This window comes from Haliotis rufescens, unplaced genomic scaffold (assembly GCF_023055435.1).
Source record: "Haliotis rufescens isolate VD_foot unplaced genomic scaffold, xgHalRufe1.0.p SCAF_7, whole genome shotgun sequence".
Taxonomy (NCBI): domain Eukaryota; kingdom Metazoa; phylum Mollusca; class Gastropoda; order Lepetellida; family Haliotidae; genus Haliotis; species Haliotis rufescens.
Genome location: NW_025964361.1, coordinates 33,544,723 through 33,568,180, shown reverse-complemented (window position 1 = coordinate 33,568,180; position 23,458 = coordinate 33,544,723). Strand labels below are relative to the sequence as shown.

The 23,458-nt window shown below is 40.0% G+C and overlaps 1 protein-coding gene across 1 annotated transcript; it reads left to right on the top strand.

The window, feature by feature from the left end:
- Window positions 1-10,528: 10,528 nt before the first annotated feature.
- LOC125376205 lies at window positions 10,529-14,742 on the top strand. The gene is made up of 3 exons (XM_048388154.1): window positions 10,529-11,741; window positions 13,048-13,233; window positions 14,408-14,742. The coding sequence occupies exons 1-3, from the start codon at window positions 10,529-10,531 to the stop codon at window positions 14,740-14,742; spliced, it is 1,734 nt and encodes a 577-aa protein (XP_048244111.1).
- The last annotated feature ends 8,716 nt before the right edge of the window (window positions 14,743-23,458 follow it).

Genomic DNA, 23,458 nt, shown 5'->3' with positions numbered 1-23,458 from the left:
CATAACTGTGGAATCGATAGTTTACAATATTTGTCTATCCGAGTCCATGCTGAAGAAGTGTGAAACAACATACCTTTTCGATAATTTGGGAAGGATAAAAACGGAAGCTGCCGGCAGGCTACAGTAATGACCGTGACCTTATTGATAACTCAGGGGGAGCTAATCTTAGTTCAAACTCTAGTTGAGAGTGGTTTCCCTTTGTATTCGCCCGGGACACCTTGCTCTATGTTACAGTTTTCATAAAGCGCAGAGTTCCGCTGTTATATTTTCTGGATCGCATGTGTGTCAATGCTTTAGTCTTTATTTTCGCATTTTATAAAATTATATGACTCTACATATGTAAAAAAAAACATAAAGGTTTCGCATAAGTTTTTTACATCTAAAATCGTGTGGGACGGGTGGTTTTAATAATTGAATTTTAACTATACAGTGTAGTATTTATTACCTTAACAAGGAAATACATGAGGTCAAATATTTCTATACAATATTCAATATTTTTCTTGCAAAAGTAATCGTAATTTGTTTCGTTTTAAATTCAATACCCATGTTATCTATATCCTCTTGATAAAAAGTGATTAAAGAGTCTGTTGAACAATTGCGTTCTTTAAAAACAGGTCCAAAATTCACTTTCCAATATATGTTCGCAGAAAAAAAGTTCATTGAATGAAATTTACTGATCAATATAAAATACACATTTTCAACACAATAATCTTTGCAATCAATATACCGGTTTTAAAATATTTTGGTCTTTTTAATATTTAAGACTACATCTTCCCGTTTTATGTTTAAATTATATCTATATATATATACTTGAGATCATTCATACGACAAAATCGTTGTATAGGGTCTACGGAAAAATACTAGTAAATGATCCTCAGCAATTCCTTCAGACAAGCCAAACATCATTAAACTACGTTCTGGAATAGATTTGACACATTACAAAGTATTTCGCTCCTCAGCCAGATTTAAATGAAATCAGACAAATCAGTTTATTAGCTCTACTTAATTTAAAAGGATAGAAAATGACTACATATGTATGTTCACGTTAACTTGTGGCGTTCCATGAGACAACATAACTTGACAGTTCCTAAATTATCTCTCTTTGCGAACGAAAATAAGAGTCACTTTTAAATTTTGAAAATAATTATGGATCTAGATAGATAAAAAAATAATTTAATCATCTAAATACTAATAGCTTGATATTGAATTTAAGTCCTTGGTTAATTCGTGAAATATATTGGATACATAAGTAACAAAACAAACTTAACAAGCTTGGATTGTTATAAAAAAAACCTGCTTGTGGGTGCGCTGCGTCCTGAACAATTTTTGTTTTGAGTGTTTCCACGTATAATGTTGGTGTTTACACTAATATAAACTTGACTTTTGACATATGTTTTCGCACATTATTTCAATTCTAATAGATAGAGTGTGGTAACACTACACTTATTGATTATAACATTTATTGGTTTTGAAAAATGCTATTGCATGGCACACGAATGCTATTTGTGTTCGGGTAGTCATGGTATCTTTAATCATAAGAACAAAACGTCTACATGTAGGATTGTACAGAATTTCACTCAAATATGTGCAAGTTTAACAATGTGACCTGACAATGTGATCACGAATTCCCTGTCACTTATCTATGTTGTTGTTATTGTTAGCAGCTGGGAAATCCCAGTGACGTCATTGGGAAACACCCCGCTTTTTCAATCTCTAACACAAATGAGTTCTCTGTCAGAGTTACGATGGGTATCGTAACTCTGAACGATCTGCGACAGGTTTACGATAGTTTCGAAAATCTATCTTATCTTAACCATAAGATATCTTATCTTTGAACGTAAGTTGTTAAGATTTATCTTAGCTAAGATCGTTTCGAAAATCTAGGCCAAGGTTTCTGCAGACACAAAATATCAATGATCGGCCCTGCACAGGGCGCCCTACGTCTATAACACAATGGTTGGTTGGTTTGTTGTTTAACGCCGCACTCAGCATTATTCCAGCTATATGAGGGCGGTCTGTAAATAATCGAGTCTGGACCAGACAATCCAGTGATTGATATCATGAGCATCGATCCACGCAATTGGGATCGATGACAAGCATCAACCAAGTCAGAGAGCCTGACCACCCGATCCCGTTAGTCGCCTTTTACGACAAGCATAGTCGCCTGTTACGACAAGTATAGTCACTATAACACAATGTCAACATTAGGCAATATGATAGATTTTTTTGATTTGATAGATTTTTGAGTCTGAATTAAGATGGGGCGGGATAGCTATAGCCAGAACGCCACTGTATATTGTCCACGGAAGGGTCACTGGACAGTACTACCGAGACAGTAGTGTCGATGGGCACCAACTGGTCCACGTTTTATCTGTCAAGACGATAACGCTTGTGTCCACCGTTCACGTATCGTAACTGACTACCTCAAGCAGCGGTTGCAATGGCCAGGCATGCGTATTGACCTTTCACCCATGGAGCACGTCTGGGGCATGATCGTGTGACGTCTAGGTCGACGTGAAAGGCCACCCGCCGTGTTAGCCGAACTGGGTCACGCGCTGCAAGTGGACAAGACTCCCTCAAATTGTCATTGGGAGATTTATTCGGACCATGGCATGCCGTATTGACCAATTATTGATCAATTCATTTCAAACGTTCATTTTTTGACTACACACCCTTGTCGTCATTCTTGGTTAGAGGCACCCTTACAATACACCGTCAACATCTTCTGTCGGTTGTCATGTTACACCTTTTAGTTAACCATCCATTACCTTAGTTCTACATGTATATTTGTATTTCGGTAGTCATCTGAATACCCCTACATTTTGGAGAGTACAGTAAACTAAGTATATAACGTACTGTTTTTTCAGTCCCAGTTATTTGCTGTATGTATCCTGTATGCTTACAAGGAACTACGGTTTTAACGAACTAAAATTAGTGGTCCCTTTGAGTTTATGCCAGTAATGATTGATTTGTTTGATTCAACTAGGAATTTTTTGTTTGTTGTTTGTTTAACGCCGCACACCACAGCTATATGACGGCGGTCTGTAAATAATCGAATCTGAACCAGACATTCCAGTGACTAACATCACGAGCATCGATCCACGCAGTTGGGATACGATGACATGCATCAACCAAGTCAGCGAGCCTGACCACCCGATCCCGTTAATCGGCTCTTACGACAAGCATAATTGCCTTTTATGGCAAGCTTGGGTTGCTGAAGACCTATTCTAACCCGGATCTTTACGGGTCGATTACACTCGGAAGCTATTGGTGTACATATAATCCCATTATAATCCTAAATATGACTGGATTGCTTGTTGTACACAGCAGACATAGGTATGTCGAATAAAAACACATACCTAAGCGTGGATATACGTTTTGGAGGGCGTTAGTGAGTTTGGTTTTACGCCGCTTTTATCAATATTCCAGCAATATCACGGCGGGGGACACCAGAAACGGGCTTCACACATTGTAGGGAATCGAACCCGGGTCTTCGGCGTGACGAGCGAACGCTTTAACCAGGCTACCCGACCGCCCCTATATGTTTTGGAAAAGTGAGGATGCATTTAGCAAACAACATGCTGAACGAATGTATAGGCAAATAAATTGTGTTGAAAATAAACCGAAAAGTTATATCGCAGGGTCAGGTTAATGATTGGGTTGGTGGAGAAACCTTGTTGGTAAAGCGTTCGCTCGTCATGCCGAAGCCACGGGTTCGTTTCCCTACATGGGTACAGTGTGTGAAGCCCATTTCTGGTGTCCCCCGCTGTGACATAGCTGGAATAATAGCTGCTAAAAGCGGCGTAAATCCCGACTCATCACTCATACTCACATGTTAATGGAAAAGGGGCAATACAAACCAGTGGTCGATATTATGAGTAATAATCAACCCAACCACCGAGTCTGACCATTTAGCCGAATCTTAGACAATATAGTGCTGGGTTTGCAAGGGATTTCAAACTGAGATCCATTGATAATACAGAGATATATAAAAAAAAACGTGATTCAAAGTGATCCTTCAAATGAAGATGGGCAAGGCTATAAAGGATGAAAGGTAATGCGTTAAGGGGGATTTTCCTCGATGTGGTACTGATGACACAGAGACACACGTGACACACGTGAGTTGGTTGATATTATGCTATTGTGTATCCATGTGGAAATCATAAAATGTATAGATGTTCTATGACGAATGCACTCCGTCCCATGCCTCTTCTCTATAAACTGGGGGCACGGGTGGCCCAGTCGTCTAAAGCGCCGCGATTCGCTGTGCAGAGTTGCGTCCCTTTGGCACGCCAGAAACCTATGATTGTTGGTTCGAATCCCGATTCGCCCCGATTATGTTTCTAGGTTTGTCAGCACCATACCCGTGCTCGTGGGTTTCACCGAAGTGGTAAACGTCTGAGACCTGCATCACTTCGGGCTTTCCTCCCACATTAAGCTGACACGCCGCGATATAACTGGAATACTATTAAAAGAGGCGTTAAACCCAACTCACTCACTCACTCTCTATAAACTTGACACTACACTGCTGACACGACAAAGGTATTCATGGTTTTTTTTATACTGACATATAAATAATATGCATCACAACTTCTTTATTCTATTTAACAACGTTTCAGGGCTTCGTCTTGCCCTTTCATGTCTCCTGTTGTTACAATTTCTATATGCTTCATCAAAGACGTTATCGTTTGTGATAAAATTACAAAAATGCGCTCAAAGCATCTTCGCTTAAGCAAAATCATACAGAAACACAAAAACTGACAAAAAGACAGGCATGACTTCAAATAATGTGTTTACTGCACGGAAACGTTTATGTATAGTTATAAAAGAAAACATTGATTGGACCCGACCTTCTATCCGTACCTTTATCGGACTCAGATTAAAGCGTTCCGTGCTATCAACGAAGCTCTCAGGAGTCTGTGTATTACGATATCAGAACAAAACGCAGGTTACAGGGTTTACCGTTACGTACATCTAATACTGTCAATACATCGCCTTGTCTTCAAGCTGCACTTAATGAAAATTAATCTCAAGAAAATAAACGTCAACACGCAATATCGTTAAAAACCATTATACGTTTTACTACCCCCGCCTATTTTTTATGTGAACACAAAAAGATAATCATTAAGTTTCGTGCATGAAATAATTATTTCTTTGAGAAATTGAATGTTGAGTCGGTAATGGCCCGGATGGAACTTCGACATTACGTGATGGTACATACTCCACGGGGATTCCGGATTAGTGGTCCCCATTAACCTATGTTTGTCGTAATTGGCGTTTTAATTGATCCGGCAGTCCTTGTTGATGGCAGGTTATCGTACCTGGACGGCGTGAGTCGTTTCTCCTAATATCAGGGGGCACGGGTGGTTGCCCAGTCGTCTAAGGCGCCGCGATTCGCTGTGCAGAGTTGCGTCCCTTAGGCACGCCAGAAACCTATGATCGTGGGTTCGAATCCCGGTTCGCCCCGATTATGTTTCTAGGTTTGTCAGCACCATATCCGTGCTCGTGGGTTTCACCGAAGTGGTAAACGTCTGAGGCCTGCATCACCTCGGGCTTTCCTCCCACATTAAGCTGACACGCCGTGATATGACTGGAATACTGTTAAAAATCGGCGTTAAACCCAACTCACTCACTCACTCACTCACTCACTCACTCACTCATATCAATCACTGGTTTGTCTGGTTCAGATGATTATGTACAGACTGCAGTCGCGTAGCCGGGATATTACTGAGTGTGGCGCTGAACAACAAACAAAACATCGAAATCATGGTGGGACTTCGACTTAACGTGACTTGTTTAACGTTTTAGTACTTCGATATTCGTTATGGTATTCGAATTAATGTGATGGTACTTCGATAAACGTCATGACATTCAACTTAACGTAATGGTACTTCACTAAACGTTATGGTGTTCGACTTAACGTGATGGTACTTCAATAAACGTCATGGTGTTCGACTTAACGTGATGGTACTTCACTAAACGTCATGGTGTTCGACTTAACGTGGTGGTACTTCACTAAACGTTATGGTGTTCGATTTAACGTGATGGTACTTCAATAAACGTCATGGTGTTCGACTTAACGTGATGGTTCTTCACTAAAGGTCATGGTGTTCGACCTAACGTGATGGTACTTCAATAAACGTCATGGTGTTCGACTTAACGTGATGGTTCTTCACTAAAGGTCATGGTGTTCGACCTAACGTGATGGTACTTCACTAAACGTCATGGTGTTTGACCTAACGTGATGGTACTTCACTAAAATTCATGGTGTTCCACTTAACGTGGTGGTACTTCACTTAAAGTCATGGTGTTCCACTTAACGTGATGGTACTTCAATAAACTTCATGGTGTTCGACTTAACGTGATGGTACTTCACTAAACGTTATGGTGTTCGACTTAACGTGATGGTACTTCAATAAACGTCATGGTGTTCGACTTAACGTGATGGTTCTTCACTAAAGGTCACGGTGTTCGACCTAACGTGATGGTACTTCAATAAACGTCATGGTGTTCGACTTAACGTGATGGTTCTTCACTAAAGGTCATGGTGTTCGACTTAACGTGATGGTACTTCACTAAACGTTATGGTGTCCGACCTAACGTGATGGTACTTCACTAAAAATCATGGTGTTCGACTTAACGTGATGGAACTTCACTAAATGTTATGGTGTTCGAGTTAACGTGATGGTACTTCACTAAACGTTATGGTGTTTGACTTAACGTGATGGTACTTCAATAAACGTCATGGTGTTCGACTTGACGTGATGGTACTTCACTAAACGTTTTGGTGTTCGACTTAACGTGATGGTATTTCACTAAAAGTCATGGTATTCAACTTAAAGTGATGGTACTTCAATATACGTCATGGTGTTCGACTTTACGTGATGGTACTTCGCTAAACGTTCTGGTGTTCGACTTAACGTGATGGTACTTCACTAAAAGTCATGTTGTTCCACTTAACGTGGTGGTACTTCACTTAAAGTCATGGTGTTCGACTTAACGTGATGGTACTTCAATATACGTCATGGTGTTCGACTTAACGTGATGGTACTTCACTTAACGTTATGGTGTTCGACTTAACGTGATGGTACTTAACTAAACGTTATGGTGTTCGACTTAACGTGAAGATAACTTGGTAAATCGTGGTTGTACTTCAACTAATCGACTTAACATAATCATACTTCGACTTACTGCGATGACAAATAATTTCAACATAATGTAAGGATACTTTCATATTTTGTGACGGTTCTTCACCATAACGCAATACTTCAACAAAACATGACACTCTGATACATTCCACTAACCAGATACTTCGCCATAACGTAATACTTTGACAAAACATGACACTCTAATACACTCCACTAACCAGATACTTCGCCATAACACAATACTTCGACAAAACATGACACTCTGATATACTCCACTAACCAGATACTTCGCCATAACGCAATACTTCGACAAAACATGACACTCTGATACACTCCACTAACCAGATACTTCGCCATAGCGTAATACTTCAACAAAACATGACACTCTGATATACTCCACTAACCAGATGCTTCGCCATAACGTTATTCTTCGACAAAACATGACACTCTGATACACTCCACTAACCAGATACTTCGCCATAACGTAATACTTCGACAAAACATGACGCTCTGATATACTCCACTAACCAGATACTTCGTCATAACGCAATACTTCGACAAAACATGACACTCTGATAACTCTGATACCCGATACTTCGACATAAGGTAATACTTCGACCAAACGGGATACTCCTACATAACTTGATACTTCGACTTAACGAGAGTAAACTCATGCTTGATGGCGTATGAGTGACTGACTTAAGGTGAAGGTAAAACAAAACACAAATATAATAACTCGACTTGATAACTACAAAGCAACCTAACCGTTACACACAAACAATCGCCCCTTGCATTTGAAGCATTCGAATCGCCTACATCTCGGATAATACATCCCAAACTATAGAGCACGCCATGCATTTACACCACGCCAACACTTTGTCCCCTGAAAGCCCCGCCTTTGTCCCCTGCTGCCGGACGCCGGACATAACCACAATACGCCACAGATTGTGTATGTCCCAGCAATGGGGAGCGTGGAGCCAGTGTTGATGCATCAATCAGAGGAGCATAATCAAATGCAGATCGATAGTCAGTTAATGTGGAACCTCTGGGTATGTATCTGCCATTAATATGGAACGACTCAAACAACACGAGGTTAGATTGCAGACACTTTGCACAGGACGGCCAGGGCAGGAGGTGTACTGTACCGACAGAGTAATGGTACGTGTTCTCTAGTTTGTTCATCAAGTTATGGTGCGAGGTATAAGTGACGTTAATTTGTTTTAATGACTTTATAATTTATCATAAATGATATTTTGAAACTGATTCTGGTATATGAGCCGGAAGTCATCCACAATGCGACAAACAATTGTTTCTATGTTATACATTTCCAGATTTGTGTTTAAAAGGGAAATGGTATAGTTTTTGTGTGGATCGTTCTAAAGTTTTGCTTCCAAAATTTGAACTATATTCAATGAAAATAACTTCAAAACTTCCATTGAAACATGTCTTCTATGACAAATTATTGGGGGGGTTTCTGTTCTAGCGTCTTAAGCGTTAAACATTTATCTATAACAATGCCTCTCCAGGAAGGACGAAAATACACAATATACACAGTCAATATTTGTATGGCATGTACTGTTACTTAGATACGAATTGTTTAAAAATGATCGAAATTGAGTAACATATGATACCAAATCAGTGTGTTGGATTTAACTCAGCCTTTAACAATGTTATGGTATATATCACGGCAAGTCATCTTTCAGCCCAGGGAGACGCAATACGCAAATGTTTACCACTTTGGAAAGAATGCTGAAAAATTAGTATTCGAGGGCCATCTGGGTTTCGAACTCACGACCAACACGATGCCATACGACACCGTAGGCCACTAATTTCCGAGGGTAATGCACCGGGAGCGGTCTTTGGCCTGGCTCCGGGATCATGAAAATAACTTAAGTCCATATTTAGTCTTAACTCTTCAGATTTAGACTTCAGACCACTGTTGTCTTAAATCGGAGATCACGAAGCTCAACCTATGAAAATATCTTAAGTCTAAGACAATATTTGAGCGAAGATCACTTTCATGATCCCGGGGTCCGGTAGTGGAGGTTGGATGTTCAGCTAAACAATAGTAAACATTGACAGACACAAGTGTTGGTATAGGAACTGCTCATTAGAAATATTAAATAATAATCAAATCAAATAATGATAACATATAATATGTGTAATCGATGGAATAATGCCTATTTCATTGCTACATTTGCAGTGTCCTTGGTTCATATACCTGATTGGACTTCAGGTCGTAGGTAAGTTTCCTTGTGCTCATTTAACATAATGTGTGTCCATGACCTTGGGAGCACCTCCACATCATCCGAGAAACTCAAACCAAACAGACCCGTGAAGATCCGGGGTAGAATAGGTCTTCAGGAACCAATGCTTGCCGTAAAATGCAACTATGCTTGTCGTAAGAGGCGATCGACTTACGGGATCGGGTGGTCAGGCTCGCTGACTTGGTTGATGCATGTCATCGTATCCCAATTGCGTGGATCGATGCTCGTGATGCCAATTTCTGGATTGTCATGTCCAGACTCGATTATTTACAGATACATAGCTGGAATTTTGCTGAGTGCGGCGTTTAACAACAAACAAACAAACCAAACATCGACCAAGAACCATATACACCATATCATACAATTACCGTGTACAGAAATCTTTAGACAGTAATATGTTGTGATATGTCCGTTGTATGTTTTTTTGATACAGCTCTTTTACATAGTTTTTAGACCAGTTCGTAATATATATATTAAGTTCGAAATGATTCTGGAAGTAGTAGTAAGAAACTGTTCAAATGTATGCATCATGTATATTTGCCATCAAAAGTGACTCTCGACGCTTTAATATTAAATTGGTATTGGAAATCATAAACTGCCGGGCAAAAGAAAGACAATTGGATTTAACCAGAACATTTCAGACGTTAACAAAACATTACCATGCTGACAAATGTAAGGCTCAAAACACAACTATTGTACCCGTATCAAATAGATTACTTTGAGACCCATGAAGATCCGGGATAGAATAGGTATTCAGCAACCCATGCTTGCCATAAAAGGCGACTATGCTTGTCGTAAAAGGCGACTAACGGGATCGGGTGGTCAGGCTCGCTGACTTGGTTGATGCAGGTCATCGGTCCCAATTGCGTGGATCGATGCTCATGATATCATTAACTGGATTGTCTGGTTCAGACTCTATCATTTTACAGACCGCCGTCATAAAGCCGGAATATTGCTGAGTGCGGCGTAAAACAACACACCAAACCACCAAAACATTACTTTGAACAACCGTTTTTTGTTTGCTTCATTTTTAGCTACCATCAAACATGGGTGTATTCTTTCTTTTGCCCGGCAGTTTTGTCGGCTTATTCCCTAGCTTCATGAAACATCAAGATGATCTTTGTCACTGAGCTGAGCCGCTTGAAATCATTTTATGGATCTTTTCGTTTTAATCGCATTTCAGATTGTTTCTTGTTTGATCAGCGTGGAGAGCGATATGTCCTTACGTTCTTCGAGGCTGAGAACAGAAACATCCTAATATTGATAAATGGGCACTACAACACTGCTGTGACCGTTACCTATCAATCAAACGTCGACTACTACGACCTTGGCGTCACCGGTTCTGTGACCTTCACCCTAAACGACACCGTGTGCTACAGCAGTTTTAACAACGTGCAAGAAAACAAATCCACGGTGATTGTCTCCAGCGCTCCCATCACAGTCTATGTCTTTAACAGCGGTGTTAACTCAGTCGGAGGGTACTTGGCGATACCAACTGACAAACTTTCCACGAAGTATTTTCTGGTTGGTCCCGATTCTACATCTGATGCACCAATTAAGTGGGCGGTCGTGTCTACGGAAGATGACAACGCAATTACATTCAATCTGAAGGATTGCAACATGTCCACGTGTGTAAATCACCCCATGACGTTAACCTTGAACAAAAATGACGTCTTTGGGGCCAATTGCCACTATGACATAAGCGGAAGTGTTATCAAAGCTAACAAGTCTATTGCTGTTTTCACGAACACGCTTTTGTCACAAGAAGATATGCTTCTTCCTGTTAAGTATTATGGAAGGAATTTCGTGTTGCATAACTTTGCGAACTGGCCAAGTGGTATAACTTATAAAATCGTGGCCTCTGAAAATAATACAACTGTTAGCGTTAAGCCAGGCAGTGACACAGCGATGACAGAGGGGGGCGTAGTCACATTTGATACACACACCATGGATGAATCGTGTCTTCAAGCCAATAAACCCGTTCTTGTTCTGGCATATCCGACGGGAAGTACACTAAATGGACAGACGTTCATGGTCCAAGCACAACCCATTGAACGTTACGTCAACATATTCAGGTTTGACCTTGGTAGTTTCATGACTACGCAATTGGATTTGTACTTGACCTTGACCTTTCACGAGCGCCATTATTCCGAGTTACCACCAGCTCTACAAGCTATGGCGTCAACGATGACTTGTTGTAAATACATGACTGTGACGACGCATCTCAGTGAGGTTGACCACAACACAGTTGTATCGTTCCCAGTTGGTGCTGTTGTGTACGGAGCAGACAACGCTGGAGTTGCCATGCCACTTGGAATGCAGTTCGGTAAGAAGAGATTTTCGATAATTATACTTTTTCATTTTAAATCATATCGGAAAGTATATATTTATATACAATAACTTGGTCCTACAGCATTTATGGAAACAATCTCGTTAAAATCAGATTACTGCTTTTACTCCAGTACTTTTCTTACCTGCGTGAATATCAAGTTAATTTTCTAGTGAACCAATTTGCGATGAGGCCTCTAATTTCTCGGGCGATCATATCTGATTTCTGTATCTCTAAATGAAACATTAATGGACAGTTCCAATGCGAAAAAACTGAAGTCAGCTCTGTGATATTATTGTGGCTATTTTATACACCCTTTCTGAGTGCAATGGCATCTACACCCGACACAGTGTAAAGTCGAGGGTGTACGTGTCTTGTATGTGGGCTTTCCGAATCAAAGTAGTACAAGAAATGAAGCCGGATAATTTGAGAATGATGACATCTGAGTGTTTGTGAAGGGTTTTTTTTTTGTTTAAGGGAGAATGTATTTTCATACAGCGCTTCAAAACACATATATTTGGCTATGAAAGGAGGGACCAACCTGTTTTATTTTCAAAAACACATTCCCCTTCGAATATCAAACAGTCTGACCCTTAGATCCAGCGATTGTCTTCTCAGCACGAATGTTAGCCATAAAGGTCGTTATGGTAGGATCCTTTGGCTTTCAACGTTGCAAAGCTACTGCGGCAGCTGTCTGAAATGTTTGGAGTCTAACTATGATGCTGGAATGCCTGGATCCCACTGAAGACTTCCTCCTGGTGGTCCTTTAAAGCAGAGATGACGTCATCGTCATTTGCATAATGCTTGCCAGACAGTTCTCTTTCTTCAACATTGGGAAAAGGGGGAAATCTGACGGTGCCAAATCTGGTGAATAGGGAGTATGTTCAATCGTAAAGTGTCCCACGCCATTGTCCTGTGCATTGTCTCCCCCCCCCCCCCCCCCCCCCCCCCATCTCTCTCTGTGTGTGTGGATTTTTCAGGATTTGTCTGGGCTCCATTTGAAATTTATTCTTTTTATTTAAATTGTAGATATAAAATTTTCTTTCTGGGACTAAATGTCAGCCTTACATAATCGGGGCGAACCGGTATTCGAACCCACGAGCCAAGAGACGCAACTCTGAACAGCGAATTGCGGCGCCTTGGATGACCGTCCTCCCCACAGTTAATTCGGCAGTCATGGTAGTAGCCGTATAAAATATGATGAAAGACTTCAGTCTTGTGTAGTGCATACGTGTATTAATACGTAATACTAGTACTTTGGACCATCGTCTATGCAATAAAGTATCAATGTTCTATGTTTCAGGTGCCAACGAGTGTCCAATGCATATGACTTTCATACCCGAGACGCGCACGTGCATTTTCTACCCCGATGTGGGTTCGTTTACCTGGTCAAATGCACTTGACTTCTGTGGTGAGCTTGGACTTCAACTTCCCCACCTCGACACCTCCGAAAAGAACACGCTCATAAGAGAGCTGTATGCAACAGTGCGTAAGTAATTTATTCGCAAAAATAGGACTACCTGCGGCCCATTTATTCCATAAAAATAAAAATTCGGTAATGGTACCCGACGGCCAAAAAGGTTTTTCAAGCTTCTTCCCAGTGCGTCACACCTTCCTTACACTCTCGGCAATATGGCTGCCACCAATGTGGGGGCGGCCATTACAAGAATCTTTAAATTTGCACTCTAACCCTAAATGTAGTTATGATTATACTTTTGTTTATGTCTTTGGGAATGTCATCATAGTGAATCTTGAAAAGGTTTACGACTGACCATATATCCCAGATGACTTTACCTTTTTGTGTGTTTGGTCAGATTCGTTCGAGATTGCAGACGAACGGACAATCAACCAACTTCCCCCTTACATTCTTACTATATTAATTACATGATAGTTGTAATGAAACCTAAACTCAAATTGACAAACAAAGAAAATTATTTAGCAGGGGTAAGAGTATTCGGCGTCACGGCAGCCATCACTTGTTTGTAAACATGACGGTCAGTCGGCTGCGAATTCAACTCCAAGCATCGTTGAAGCCACCTATCACAGTGGGGAGCTTTGACTGGTGGCAGCGATGGTAAAGAGAGCTCTGCGAATGAGATATCGCTGTGAGGAGCTTGGGTTTTTTTAGTGGGCGGGGGGAGGGGGTATAATTTGGAGCAACATTCCAGTCAACATCAAGTGCCAAAGATATCAACCAATTTAAGGGACTGTTAAAAGCCTATTTGTTCCATTCCGCTAAAAACTCTCACTGAACTCTCTTTGACCCCAAGATTCATGCAAAATCACCTATGGGCAGATCTAACCTGGCAATTTGCACGATATTACATATATCAGAACTTTCAAAATATATATACAGTAAACTACGGTTATAACGAACTCATAGGGACTTCTAATTTTAGTTCGTTATAACCGTAGTTCGTTATAAGTATATATACAGCATAACTACAGCAAATAGTCGGGACCAAAAAAGTAAGTTCGTTATATCTGTCAGTTCGTTATAAGCGTGTTCGTTATAACCGTAGTTTACTGTATTGAAAGTTGAAATCATTCACGTATTTTATGCATGAAAAATGTACGGAATATTGAAAGCAATGATTGTGTTTCGCATTGACTCGGATTCATTCACTGATGTTTTTATGCATATAAGATTCGTTTCATTGCAGCAAGGTCCTTTTTTATCGGAGCTAATGACGTGGATGCTGACGGAGTGTTAACCTGGCAGGATGGCGAGGCGGTCAACTACACCAATTGGGGGTCGGGGTTTGACCCCGAGTCGTCGTTGGTGAATGCGTGTGTGGTGCTGCAGCGGGCAGATGACCACATGTGGGCCGCCAGGCAGTGCGACATTTCCCGCAGGATTCTGTGTCAGCTCGTCCTGACCCCCCTCGTCCCGAGTGAAGACTTCGCCTGTACTCGCGACCCGACAGGTGAGGCATTCAGTGGAAAGCGGTTAACACTAAGAATCATCTTTAAGATCAAGTTCCGATTGTGGTGCTAATGTCATATTTTTGTTTGTTCTTGTTCAACGCCGCACTCAGCAATTTTACAGCTATATGACGGTGTTCTGTAATTAATGGAGTCTGGACCAGACAACCTAGTGATTGACATCATGAGCACCGATCCACGCAATTGGGATACGATGACATGCATCGACCAAGCCGAGTCGCCTCTTACGACAAGTATGTGTTGCTGAAGACCAATTCTAACCAATTCTTCACGCGGGCGGTGGTGCTAATATCAATTGAGAAATGAAAGTAGGGGCCGAGCATTATATTTTCAATGAAGATTATCAAATCGTTTTGTTCATAAGTTTTTATCTGAAAACGACGGCAAAGACTGACCAAAACATAATTCCTACCGATTACGATTTTCAAATAGTTTTCAGATTCTTTCTCAAGACTAAGGCAAGGACTGACCGAAAAATAATTCGCATCCATAATACTCTGCATTAATCTGGCAGTGTAGTATTGTTATCTAAAGGTTTATCGAATGTATTTTGCTAATTCCATATGGGTTATCGAGAGAAAAACACACATTCAAAATGAAAGTGTCTATATTATGATTTGACCCCGCGGGGATTCCTAAGCAGAATAGGACCTCACACTTTTCGTAAGAGCCTACAAACGAGGATCGGGTGTATATATATGCCATTTGACTGATCGTATGTCGTCGTACCCAACCAGCCTGGCCCACATTTGCAGGCCATTATTACATGGATTAAATATTTACTCACGACGCATATATATGATGTGACCCGTGAAGATCCGGGGTAGAGTAGGTCTTCAGCAACCCATGCTTGTCGTAAAATGTGACTATGTTTGTCGTAAAAGGCGACTAACGGGATCGGATGGTCAGGCTCGCTGACTTGGTTGATGCATGTCATCATATCCAAATTGCGTGATCGATGCTCAAGATGTCAACCACTGGATTGTCTGATCTGACTCGATTATTCACAGACCGCCGTCATATAGCTGAAATATTGCTGAGTGCGGCGTTAAACAAACAAACAAACAAATTTATGGTGTTTTAAAAAAAAAAAAATTTAAGACGTCACAATGTGCCAAGAAAAGGTGAAAAATCTCCCATTTTACTTCAGAGTCTCCGTTCCTGTCTACAACAACGCTTGAGATGCCTTCTATAGTACCATCTAGTGTTCTAACGTACAGTTCCCCAAGCGTGCCAAGCCACGTGACCGGAAGTGGGATAGGCACGCCATCTAGCGGTGGACCTAAACCTTCCATTCTAGAAGCAAGTAGAAGCAGCATATCACCAACCCAATCTTCGTCTCAAACACCTACAGCCCAGTTTCCGTCAAACGAAACAAGCTCCTATGCCATGGGGACATTCCAACAAATATCAATGATGTCATCGCCTTATTTCCTGTCGTCGTATACGGGTCAAATATATCCCGCCAGTACGTTCGTCTCTGGCAAATGCGACTGCACGTGTTCGTCTATTCGTGAAATGACGAAATCCGAGTTAAAGGAAATCGTACAGCGAATTAAACGTTATTTAACGATTGAAAAGAAGAATCTGACCAATCGTATTGGACGTTACACAAGTAGGACCGATGGGCGGCAAAGCGCGGCAAATATTGGTTTCATTGGAATCACTTTTCTAGTTCTCACTGTGCTTTTTGTAATAGTTTTAGATTTTTCGACCTTAGTACAGGGATTGTCTGCCCTACACCGACACGGGGGTAAAAAAAGAACTGCATTTATTTTGAAGTAGTGAGTTCGTTTACTAACATATCGGTTAGGGGGGAAGAAATGCCAAAATGATCCAGCTCAATTACGCTTACCACTTTTATTAAACCTAAAGGATGGGTATACTGCTGATTCATTCTCACTATCAGTGGATCCTACCACGGCTAAGGGACGTAATCCTTCACACAGAATTACTACACGTTTGGCCGTCTCCCTGTTTCAACATTACGAGACATATCTGGGACAATATTCATATAAGTTAGCCGACTGATGTATCCATATTTACTTCTGGTTAATGTCTCGCATAATAAACTGAGACTATTCCTCTCGGTTGATTTTATCATTTGTTTGAATTTCAATTGAAAATATGCTAAGTTATCGATATTATATCAAAAAAGTGAACTGTACTGCTGCTACTCAGCACTCAAAGAATACTTCAACATGATTTTATTTTTTTTAAATATAGTTTGATTTAAAAGTTTTGAAAATTAAAAATAAAAACACCGCAAAACACACAACAGCTGATGGGTATCTTAGACCAGAGACCATATAATAATCTATTATATGGTCTCTGCTTAGACATAATATATTTGAAAATCAATAAATCTGCGTTCTTCGGCACAAATGTATTTCCAACATGGAAGGGGTTATTGTAGAAATAGTTTTGTTTAAATATGAAACTTATATCTAATTCATAATAAAAATGTAAATTCGCCTGTCTTTACCGTATTCACAGTTAACTATCCCGATCACATTTCAGGAAACTTGGACATTTTTTTCAGATATGTGGTACCCATAGTTAAAAAATTGCCAAATGCAAAAACAATATCAAAATTTTAAAATGTTTTTGAATGATTTTCTTGTTTAATTTCGTGCACAGAGACAGCGTAGTTGAAACAGGCTTCAAGTTTTAAATGCGATCTATTGAGTCAACTTTCTGAAAAAAAATCAAAAGTAAAGTCACATGGACATGTAATTCTTACCTCGTAGGCACATGGCGTTACCCTGATTCCCATTCCGACTGTATCATGAGCAGGTGCTTTTGAATCAATGTCAATCAATCAGTTAACTTTATTCATTCAGTATTTGGGGGCACAGGTGGCCCAGTCGTCTAAGGCGCCGCGATTCGCTGTGCAGAGTTGCGTCCCTTGGGCATGACAGAAACCTATGATTGTGTGTTCGAATCCCGGTTCGCCCCGATTATGTTTCTAGGTTTGTCAGCACCATACCCGTGCTCGTGGGTTTCACCGAAGTGGTAAACGTCTGAGACAAGCATCACTTCGGGCTTTCCTCCCACATTAAGCTGACACGCTGCGATATAATTGGAATACTGTTAAAAGCGGCGTTAAACCCAACTCACTCACTCACTCATTCAGTATTGTAAGCCATAGACCCCTGATACAATGGCAATACACTCAGGTAGTCGGAGACTCAGGGTGCCAGTTTGTTTCTGATACACATTGCATGTACATCGATAGGTTTTTGATTGTGTATTCGTTAAACTACATTAACACATTAAATCATTATCAAATACTGGTGATACCAGGGTTTCGCGAAAAGGGGAGCATATCCTGTTAAGCCTGTGGCACCCGTGACAAATGTGGCAGACACAAGTGTTGACATACATGTTGTATATATGTTTTTATCTATTTGAGGTCATTAAAGTCTGTAATATTATCCATCTTGCACTAGACACAACACCGCTTTAGAAGTCAGTCAACATTTTGGACTTGGATACATCTTTGGATAAATAATTCGATTGTTAAGATTAGTAATCTATGAAATTGCCAGCTAATATCTATGTATGTATTTGTATAATAATATAACTTATGTTTCCTAAGTTATGTGGAATGTCATTTCAGTATCATTAACATGCTTATCTCTGTTATGGTGATTGTGTCACCATATTGTTAAGTTTATAATTAAATAAGGCTAAGTAAACCACTGTAAATGCTTCTCATCATTCTTCTATATATCTGTGTGAATGTTTTAGTGAATGCGTTGAATTTTATATTTGTGTAAATACTGTATTTGTATGCATTGTCAATCAATGTATGATAGTGTGCTGTTATTATGAGTGTGCTGATAGCTGCTTAGCTACAACGCAAGGCGGCTGCCTGGAGACGACAAACACCCCAGTGTCACCCACAGGGTATGGATAATTTACATGTTTTTGTCGTGTCTCGAAATATATTTTGTAAATATTGTATCATGCCAAATATATGATCAGTTAATAAATAAATATAGTAGTTTCAAGAAAATGGTAATTGTATTTGTAATGTTCTTTGTATTTTACAACCACGGACCAGGTTTATATTGTATCGTATAAGTAAAGTCGGGATCGAGTTACCGCCCTTGATTAATCGTTTGTTTACTTTAGGGTTAAGATAACATATCATTGATTATAAAGTTCATGTACATGTTCATGTACAGAATATAGACGTATGTTTATATGATGTTTGTTTATTTGTTTGTTTGTTGTTTAACGTCGCACTCTGCAATATTCCAGCTATTTGACGGCAGTCTGTAAAATAATCGAGTCTGGACCAGACAATCCAGTGATCGACATCATGAGCATCGATACACGCAATTGGGATCGATGACATGTATCAACCAATTCAGCGAGTCTGACCACCCGATCCCGTTAGTCGCCTTTTACGACAAGCATAGTCGCCTTTTACGGCAAGCATGGGTTGCTGAAGACCTATTCTACTCCGGATCTTCACGGGTCTATGTTTATATGAAATGAATGGTCGCTTTGTATTGTATTAATATATATGTGAATGAAACCTGTGTACTACTGTTTTTATGATGTTATTGTTTTGTACATAACAGGGTGTCATTATTTACTATGGCGATAAAAACTCACACCCGTAGCCTGTGTTGGACCTTGTATTTGCCATCACAGACCCCGGTTACACAAACACATGCAAAGGCAACTCAATTGTTCACCTGAACAAACACGGAAACAAATGGTAGAAGTCAAAATAGGGAAACGCATCATTTCTGTCACCGATGCGTCAAACAAGGAGGTACTCAGCGCACACGTCCATCATAAAACGTTTCGAAAGCTTTTCCTGATCAAGCAATTTCTAATTAACGAATGATTACTCCATGGAATACTTCTTTCAAAGTTTCAGTTCGCCCAAACTAGTATGTGAGACTTTGTCCTACATTGCGTACTTGCGTGCTTGCGGCGTACTTGTCGTAAGGAGATAAACGTGTTGACCGCTCGGCCACAAGGTCACACGGTACACTAACCGGTTATCTAATGTTACCCTTGATCCTTGTTGTATAACCCTGAATAGGCATTTCTGAAATTAATTATGTTGACTGAGAGGTGTTTTTGTCAGAGATGTACTAAACGATATCATGCTACTATTATTTGCAAATGACGTAACATTGCTTGATGACATTGTACTAGGCCTACAAAAAAAACTTGATGTGTTAAAATGCTATCGTAACACATTGGGGCCTTGAAGTTAACCTAGAGAAGTCATGTATTGTTGTTTTTTAGAACAACACAGAAGTAATACAGAAAAATCGACTTATGATAGTAAACATATGAACGTAGTACCCCACTATAAATATCTAAAGTATTGTCGAAATGCTAGAAAAAATGCTTTTCTGGCTTCATTTTAATAAATACGAGTCATAGGACTACAAAAAGAGCATATATCGAAATAACGCAAATTGACCTAATCTAGTCTGTCCTAACTGACATTGTGATTACCCTTAAAATGTACTTTTACTGGTAATATGATGATAAACTTAGAAAATATTCGTGTGTTATCATGGTATGTATGAAACGGCCTATAGCCTGAGGTAATGACCTCACACCGTCCCGTGCAATCTCACAGGTGCAAATGTCACCCGAGTTGGGGGTGGTCTCAAAATATTGCTGTTATTGTACTTAATTGACGTGCGTTAATGGGGTAGCAATTTAGGATATGTACTGCATTATATTTGCTTGGAAACATGATGGAATAGTTAAAGGCTATGAATTGGAATGAGTATTGGAAGGTTGAGGTTTTGGAATCAAGAAGTATTTTTGTTCTACAAATGATTTCTTGAGGTAGCATCTATCTCCGCTGATGACGTATATGAATCTGTACTTTTGAATGTTGTGTTAAGTCTTGCGACGAACCCTTTACACTAAGCCGAGATAGGCACAGCAGGGTTGAACTCACGATGTCTGACTGGCCTACGTAAGACAACGTGACCGTGTTGTGCCGCCAGCACATATGTCTTGTACTTTACTGATTTCTTATTCAGACGAATTTTCTCCATGAGTTGAACTTTCGTTTCAGATGGTCTGAAGTCGACAATGTCATATATTCCTGCATTGTCGCCTTCAGACTACTCATGGTACACTACATCTGATTCCCGGAAGTTATATTAACTGGCTTTATCCATGACAATGACACTGACGTTGTTTATAATGGGCAATAGCTGAAGTCCAAACCACTCTATGAACACATCACCTCCTATAATTTCGGGGGCACGGGTGGCCCAGTCGTCTGAGGCGCCGCGATTCGCTGTGCGAGTTGCGTCCCCTGGGCACACCAGAAACCTATGATTGTGGTTTCAAATCCCGTTTCGCCCCAATTATGTTTCTAGGTTTGTCAGCACCATACCCGTGCTCGTGGGTTTCACCGAAGTGGTAAACGTCTGAGACCTGCCACACTTCGGGCTTTCCTCTCACATTAAGCTGAAACACCGCGATATAACTGGAATAATGTTAAAAGCGGCGTTAAACCCAACTCACTCCTTTAATTTCCTTATGGAAATCACTTTCTTTTTCGCCTCGAAAACTAGCACACGTCCATCAATAACCCCATATCATGGGTTGCAGCGTGCAAAACAATGACACGATTAGCTTTACCTGTCTGGTCCAGACTCGATTATTTACAGACCGCCGTCATATAGCTGGAATATTGCTGAGTGCGGCGTAAAACAACCAACCAACCAACCTTCACCTGATGGTACTATGAGTGATTTTTGTCCATCTGCCGATAGCCACATGTAGTCAGTGGAATGATTCATCAAGGTAAATTATCTGGACGCCCTGACTGTGATAGTTATGAATGGTTCGGGGATAATGTGACCTCATAGACAGGATGGAATATTTTCCCCTGAAAACTGCTCGGTTATCGCCACGCGCAGTGTATCGAAATCCCATCTCGTGGTGAGCAAGAGTTAGTACAGTCCTGGAAACATTAACAGTATCTTTAATTTCCTCCCTAATTCTACAACAAGTCAGGTTACCTTCTGCTCATAAAGCTTGTACACTATGCGCCTGATCACATACCGTATTTATCATACCGTAGACTTGATTGTATGAAAAAAAAAACCATAGCTTAGGCGGTTCGGTAATTCACCCTAATTCACTCTAAATTAACTAATGGTTTCCCTCTATCTCTCTTAAGTGTAAAGAACTTGTATACATTTCCCAATACAGACTCCATATCGTGTGCAATGGTTATGGCTATGCAAGTGTAATGTAACATGCATCATGGGAGCAGTGTCGACAAAACAAACGCAGTGTCATTTTGTCATTTTAGAAGATGCACATCTAGAATTTTCTCAAAATGATTTTTGTGTGTGGATTAGATGTTTTATGAAGACTACATTATCATCATAATAACGGCGTCACGTGCGCATAGTTCTATAGTCCATTTCAGACTGCCATCATTGGACTCAGAATAAATGTGAACTTCCTGTTTTCGTTCGAATTTGACGCCTGTACACTTGTCGATAGGACTCCCTGTGACTGAAATACTTCAAACCACTGGTAGGTCGATCGGTAGTTACTCGATATTTAAATAACAACCTGAGTGAAAATTTATATCCTTTTTTAACAGGCAAGATGCATTTTTCTAGCATTTCCGACAGTACTTAAGGTATTGTCTTCACATCCAGATTAATTTGGTCAAATGCGCGTGAAACATAAGGGCTACAAGCTAGAAGGATTTCGTTTCCTATTTTTACCTTATTAAAGGATTTTCCAAATATTTCTCTAAAGGTAGCGTCTACAATAGACGAAGTGGACACTGCGAATTAACCTACTTATGTGTTAATTATTTTAGTCGTTGTATAAAGTAGTGGTGCAGGCTGCAGTATATGGATAGCTATGGATACCCAAAAGCATGTCATGTGTTGAAATCACAGAATGAAAACGGCAGCCACAACTGGGTAACGCATGTTCGTATACTGCTATTAGAAACTGTATGTACGTGTTTTGGGGATGGATGGATGGATGGATGGATGGATAGATTCAGAACTGGCATGCTAAAATTATCTCTTTATCATTTCAAAACCATTATTCTACATGCAAGCCTGTACTCGAACCAGAGAAATATATCAATGAGTTATGACCAAATAAAGATCTTATCCGCATATCATTTAAATTCCGATGTCTGAGCCATAGGTTGGGTTATACAACACTTATGGTACAATGACAAAGTCAATACTTATTTACTGATGTGCAATAAATGTAATCATTATATACCTGAAGATGAATACCATTTCCTTTTAGTTTGTCAATTTTATATGGAAAACAAAGCTCTACATCCCAAGCTTCTATTACACATATCCATCATGTGCAAAATTTAATCAACTAGTAGCAACAAAAATGTTAAGCTTATTACAAATGTTGCTATATATTTGAAAAGAAATATGCCCGTCATGGTAACCAGTGATGTCACAATGGTCTGCAAAGCATTGTGATGTAATTTCAATGCAGCGATATCTACAGTGTAGATATTGCTTGATCTAATCCAGGCATATCTCCTGTGGGAGCCAGTTTTGGATGATAAATGCTTATAACAATCTACGGTTATAACAAACTAAAATTAGTGGTCCCTTTAAGTTTGTTATAACGGTACTTTACTGTATTAAAAATGAAATACATGTGTATTTGTAATAAATGACTTGCTGGAGTGTTTTTAATGTTGATGTCTATATTATATACATAAATAAATGTGTAAAAGAAAACTTGAGGTATTC

Bases quoted from the DNA above. Each gene is read 5' to 3' on its own strand.
- LOC125376205 (XM_048388154.1), top strand. From the start codon at position 10,529: ATGATCTTTGTCACTGAGCTGAGCCGCTTGAAATCATTTTATGGATCT. The intron at 11,742-13,047 runs GTAAGAAGAGAT...TCTATGTTTCAG, and splicing joins GCCACTTGGAATGCAGTTCG to GTGCCAACGAGTGTCCAATG. The intron at 13,234-14,407 runs GTAAGTAATTTA...GTTTCATTGCAG, and splicing joins AGAGCTGTATGCAACAGTGC to CAAGGTCCTTTTTTATCGGA.